We start from the raw sequence: 7,285 nt of genomic DNA, 5'->3' as shown, positions 1-7,285 counted from the left end.
GAGAGGGTGAGGTGCTCGAAGGAGGGGAAAGAGCCAGAGGAGTAGGGGGATAGGGCAAGTGGTGTCCTTGAGATAAGGGCAACACCACCGCCACGGCGGTTGGGGCGGGGGATGTGGTGGGAGGTGTAGCCGGGTGGCGTGGCCTCCGTGAGGGGGAAGGTGTCGCCTGGGGTGAGCCACGTTTCTGTCAAGGCCATGATATCAACGTTCTCATCAAGGATGAGATCATTGATGACCAGGGCCTTGTTGCAGAGGGAGCGGACATTTTGCAGTCCGATGTGGAGGGAGCGGTTGACAGAAGGGTGTGTGGGAGGGGAGGGGGGTCCAGGTTGTGAGGCAGGGGTGGGGGAGATGGGGATGAGGGAGGAGAGGTTGACTCCCCGGGTCTGTGTCCGGGGTGGGTGACCAGTGTGGTGGGGGATGGGGCAGTCGGTGTGGCTGCTGCTGGACAGCCAACGCCGAGTGCCATGGTGAGCCCGGCGGAGGATTCCCAGGCTGGAACAGAGGGAGGTTGTGGGAGGGTCAAGTGGGGATAGAAGACGAGAGGGACGGAGAGAGAGGAGGAGAGAGCAGGAGAGATGCAGAGGGGGAGGGTTTGGGGGGAGAGAGGAGGGGGGAGGGAGGGAGGGGGTGAGGGGGCTCGGGTCAAAGCGGCAGCCATAGTGCGCACGCGGGGACCGGGAGCGAGCGGTCAGGTTGATGGCATTATCCCGTAGATTGGGGCATCGAACCCAACAGGACCATAGTGGGCTCTGATGTGAGCCCTGGGGGGGGGGGGGGGGGGGGGCGCGGAGGGTTTTTTTTTTTTTTTTGTGTGCGCGCGCACTCACCTGAAAACTAATCTATGACGTCGCAGTTCCCCCGCTCCGCCCCCACACCTCCCTCCACTGCCCCCCCCCCCGGGGCTGCACTCGCTCCGGCGTCGAGTTTAAGTACCTGGGTCAGTAGGCCCAGGCTCCTCCCCGCGCTGTCCTGCTGCCGCTCCCCGACTCACACTAGTTGAAGATTTCACACACACAAACAAACATACTCAGTGAAGATTTCACACACACACACACACAGACACACACATACACTAAGTGACGATTACACACACACATTCCAAAGGAAGATTTCACACAAACACACTAAGTGAAGATTTCACATACACACTAAGTGAAACTTTCACACACACCCCCACACACAAGAAGTGAAGATTTCATATACACATATTAAGTGAAGATTTCACACTGACACGAATTGAAGATTTCACACACACACACACTAATTGAAGATTTCACACACACACACACTAATTGAAGATTTCACACACACACTAATTGAAGATTTCACACACATACACTAATTGAAGATTTCACACACACACACACTAATTGAAGATTTCACACACACACACTAATTGAAGATTTCACACACATACACTAATTGAAGATTTCACACACACACATTAGGTGAAGATTCACACACATACTGAGTGAAGATTCAAACACACACTAGTTGGAGTTTCACACACGCAAGGCGAGGATTCACATACACTGAATGAAGATTACACACACACTGTTTGAAGATTACACACATACACTTTGAAGGTTACGCACACACACTGTTTGAAGATTACACACACACAAAGTGAAGATTTCACACACACACACACACACTGATTGCAGATTTCACACACACACACTAATTGAAGATTTCACACACACTCACACTAATTGCAGATTTCACACACACTCACACTAATTGAAGACTTACACATACTCAGACTAATTGAAATCTTTACACACACACTAATTGAAGATTTCACACAAACACACTGAGTGAAGATTTCACATACAAACACACACTAATTGAAGATCACCCACACACAGTAAGTGAAGATTTAACAGACACACACATTAATTGAAGATTTCACACACACACACTAATTGAAGATTTCACGCACACACATTAAGTGAAGATTCACACACATACTGAGTGAAGATTCAAACACACACTAGTTGGAGTTTCACACACGCAAGGCGAGGATTCACATACACTTAATGAAGATTACACACACACTGTTTGAAGATTACACACACACACTGTTTGAAGATTACGCACACACACTGTTTGAAGATTACACACACACACTGTTTGAAGATTACACAAACACACTAATTGAAGATTTCACACACACTAATTGAAGATTTCACATACAAGCACACACACACTAATTGAAGATTTCACACACACACACACTAATTGAAGATTTCACACACACACACTAATTGAAGATTTCACACACACACACTAATTGAAGATTTCACACACACACACTAATTGAAGATTTCACACACACACACTAATTGAAGATTTCACACATACACTAATTAAAGATTTCACACACACTAACGCAATAATTGAAGATTTCACACACACCAACACACATAAACACTAATTGAAGATTTCACACAAACACTAGAAGATTTCACACACACAAACAAACACACTCAGTGAAGATTTCACACACATACAAAAAGGCTAATAGAAGATTTCACGCACACAGACTGATTGAAGATTTCACACACACACTAATTGAAGATTTCACACACACAGACTAATTGAAGATTTCACACATACACTAATTAAAGATTTCACACACACTAACGCAATAATTGAAGATTTCACACACACCAACACACATAAACACTAATTGAAGATTTCACACAAACACTAGAAGATTTCACACACACAAACAAACACACTCAGTGAAGATTTCACACACATACAAAAAGGCTAATAGAAGATTTCACGCACACAGACTGATTGAAGATTTCACACACACACTAATTGAAGATTTCACACACACAGACTAATTGAAGATTTCACACACACACTAAGTGAAGATTTCACACTGACACGAATTGAAGATTTCACACACACACAAATTCAAGATTTCACACACACACACACTAAGTGAAGATTTCACACACACACTAATTGAAGATTTCACACAAACACTAATTGAAGATTTCACACACACAAACAAACATACTCAGTGAAGATTTCACACACACACACAGACACACACATACACTAAGTGACGATTACACACACACATTCCAAAGGAAGATTTCACACAAACACACTAAGTGAAACTTTCACACACACCCACACACACAAAAAGTGAAGATTTCATATACGCATATTAAGTGAAGATTTCACACTGACACGAATTGAAGATTTCACACACGCAAAGTGAAGATTTCACACACAAACACACACAAGAAGTGAAGAATTCATATACACATATTAAGTGAAGATTTCACACTGACACGAATTGACGATTTCGCACACACACATTAAGTGAAGATTTCACACACACACACTAAGTGAAGATTTCACACAAACACTAAGTGAAGATTTCACAGACACACACACACTGATTGTAGATTTCACACACACAAACTAATTGAAGATTTCACACACACACACTAATTGCAGATTTCACACACACTCACATTAATTGAAGACTTACACATACTCAGACTAATTGAAATCTTTACACACACACTAATTGAAGATTTCACACACACACTAATTGAAGATTACACACACACCAATTGAAGATTACTGACACACACACTAATTGAAGATTTCACACACACAATAATTGAAGATTTCACACACACACACACTGATTGTAGATTTCACACACACAAACTAATTGAAGATTTCACACACACACACTAATTGCAGATTTCACACACACTCACATTAATTGAAGACTTACACATACTCAGACTAATTGAAATCTTTACACACACACTAATTGAAGATTTCACACAAACACACTGAGTGAAGATTTCACATACAAACATACACTAATTGAAGATTTCACACACACACACTAATTGAAGATTTCACACACACACAAAAAGACGAATTGAAGATTTCACACACACCAATTGAAGATTACTGACACACACACTAATTGAAGATTTCACACACACACACACACACTAATTGAAGATTTCACACACATACAAAAACACTAATTGAAGATTTCACACACACAATAATTGAAGATTTCACACACACAGACTAATTGAAGATTTCACACACACAGACTAATTGAAGATTTCACAAACACACTAATTGAAGATTTCACAGACACACACACACTGATTGTAGATTTCACACACACAAACTAATTGAAGATTTCACACACACACACTAATTGCAGATTTCACACACACTCACATTAATTGAAGACTTACACATACTCAGACTAATTGAAATCTTTACACACACACTAATTGAAGATTTCACACAAACACACTGAGTGAAGATTTCACATACAAACATACACTAATTGAAGATTTCACACACACACACTAATTGAAGATTTCACACACACACAGTAAGTGAAGATTTAACCCACACACACTAATTGAAGATTTCACACACATACAAAAACACTAATTGAAGATTTCACACTCACAGACTAATTGAAGATTACACACACCACATTCCAAATGAAGATTTCACACACACACTAAGTGAAGATTTCACACACACATTAAGTGAAACTTTCACACACACCCACATACACACAAGAAGTGAAGATTTCATATACAAATATTAAGTGAAGATTTCACACCGACACGAATTGAAGATTTCACACACACACACACTAATTGAAGATTTCAGACAAACACACTGTGTGAAGATTTCACATACAAACACACACTAATTGAAGATTTCACACACACACACACTAATTCAAGATTTCACACACACACACACTAAGTGAAGATTTCACACACACGCTAATTGAAGATTTCACACACACAGACTAATTGAAGATTTCACACACACACTAATTGAAGATTTCACACACACAGACTAATTGAAGATTTCACACACACACTAATCGAAGATTTTACACAAACACACTGAGTGAAGATTTCACATACAAACAAAAACACTAATTGACGATTTCACACACATACAAAAAGGCTAATTGAAGATTTCACACACACACAAATTCAAGATTTCACACACACACACACTAATTGAAGATTTCACACACACACACACTAATTGAAGATTTCACACACACACAAAAAGACGAATTGAAGATTTCACACACACCAATTGAAGATTACTGACACACACACTAATTGAAGATTTCACACACACACACACACACTAATTGAAGATTTCACACACATACAAAAACACTAATTGAAGATTTCACACACACACTAATTGAAGATTACACACACACCAATTGAAGATTACTGACACACACACTAATTGAAGATTTCACACACACAATAATTGAAGATTTCACACACACAGACTAATTGAAGATTTCACACACACACTAATTGAAGATTTCACACACACAGACTAATTGAAGATTTCACACACACACTAATCGAAGATTTTACACAAACACACTGAGTGAAGATTTCACATACAAACAAAAACACTAATTGACGATTTCACACACATACAAAAAGGCTAATAGAAGATTTCACGCACACAGACTGATTGAAGATTTCACACACACACACTAATTGAAGATTTCACACACACAGACTAATTGAAGATTTCACACACACACTAATTGAAGATTTCACACATACAGAGACTAATTGAAGATTTCACACACACACACTAATTGAAGATTTCACACACACACAAAAACACTAATTGAAGATTTCACAGACACACGAATTGAAGATGACACTCACACCAATTGAAGATTACTGACACACACACTAATTGAAGATTTCACGTACACACTAATTGAAGATTTCACACACACACACTAACTGAAGATTACACACTAATTGAAGATTATACTCAAACACAAATTGAAGATTATACACAAACACAAATTGAAGATTACACACACACTAATTGAAGGTACACACACACACTAATTGAAGGTACACAAACACACTAATTGAAGATTTCAGACAAACACACTGAGTGAAGATTTCACATACAAACACACACTAATTGAAGATTTCATACACACACACACTAATTCAAGATTTCACACACACACACTAAGTGAAGATTTCACACACACACTAATTGAAGATTTCACACACACACTAATTGAAGATTTCACACACACCCACGCTAATTGAAGATTTCACACACATACAAAAACACTAATTGAAGATTTCACACACACAGACTAATTGAAGATTTCACACACACACTAATTGAAGATTTCACACACACAGACTAATTTAATATTTCACACACACACTAATCGAAGATTTCACACACACACACTAAGTGAAGATTTCACAAACACACTAAGTGAAACTTTCACACACACCCTAAGTGAAGATTTCACACTGACACGAATTGAAGATTTCACACACGCAAAGTGAAGATTTCACACACAAACACACACAAGAAGTGAAGAATTCATATACACATATTAAGTGAAGATTTCACACTGACACGAATTGACGATTTCGCACACACACATTAAGTGAAGATTTCACACACACACACTAAGTGAAGATTTCACACAAACACTAAGTGAAGATTTCACAGACACACACACTGATTGTAGATTTCACACACACAAACTAATTGAAGATTTCACACACACACACTAATTGCAGATTTCACACACACTCACATTAATTGAAGACTTACACATACTCAGACTAATTGAAATCTTTACACACACACTAATTGAAGATTTCACACACACACTAATTGAAGATTACACACACACCAATTGAAGATTACTGACACACACACTAATTGAAGATTTCACACACACAATAATTGAAGATTTCACACACACAGACTAATTGAAGATTTCACAAACACACTAATTGAAGATTTCACAGACACACACACACTGATTGTAGATTTCACACACACAAACTAATTGAAGATTTCACACACACACACTAATTGCAGATTTCACACACACTCACATTAATTGAAGACTTACACATACTCAGACTAATTGAAATCTTTACACACACACTAATTGAAGATTTCACACAAACACACTGAGTGAAGATTTCACATACAAACATACACTAATTGAAGATTTCACACACACACACTAATTGAAGATTTCACACACACACACTAATTGAAGATTTCACACACAAACACACTAATTGAAGATTTCACACACACACAAAAAGACGAATTGAAGATTTCACACACACCAATTGAAGATTACTGACACACACACTAATTGAAGATTTCACACACACACACACACACTTATTGAAGATTTCAC

At 38.8% G+C, this 7,285-nt stretch overlaps 1 protein-coding gene across 1 annotated transcript in view; it reads left to right on the top strand.

Annotated features, from left to right (window-relative positions):
• Positions 1-340: 340 nt before the first annotated feature.
• mtpn (myotrophin) overlaps positions 341-7,285 on the top strand; it is a gene marked incomplete at its 5' end in the record, with an annotated part of 50,742 nt that continues 43,797 nt past the window's right edge. The window contains 1 exon segment of the mRNA NM_001292825.1: positions 341-369. Within this exon segment, the coding sequence (NP_001279754.1) occupies positions 361-369 (9 nt within the window).

This window comes from Callorhinchus milii, unplaced genomic scaffold (assembly GCF_018977255.1).
Source record: "Callorhinchus milii isolate IMCB2004 unplaced genomic scaffold, IMCB_Cmil_1.0 Scaffold5, whole genome shotgun sequence".
Classification (NCBI taxonomy): domain Eukaryota; kingdom Metazoa; phylum Chordata; class Chondrichthyes; order Chimaeriformes; family Callorhinchidae; genus Callorhinchus; species Callorhinchus milii.
Note: the sequence above shows the minus strand (reverse complement) of the source record. Positions and strands in the feature narration are given on the sequence as shown.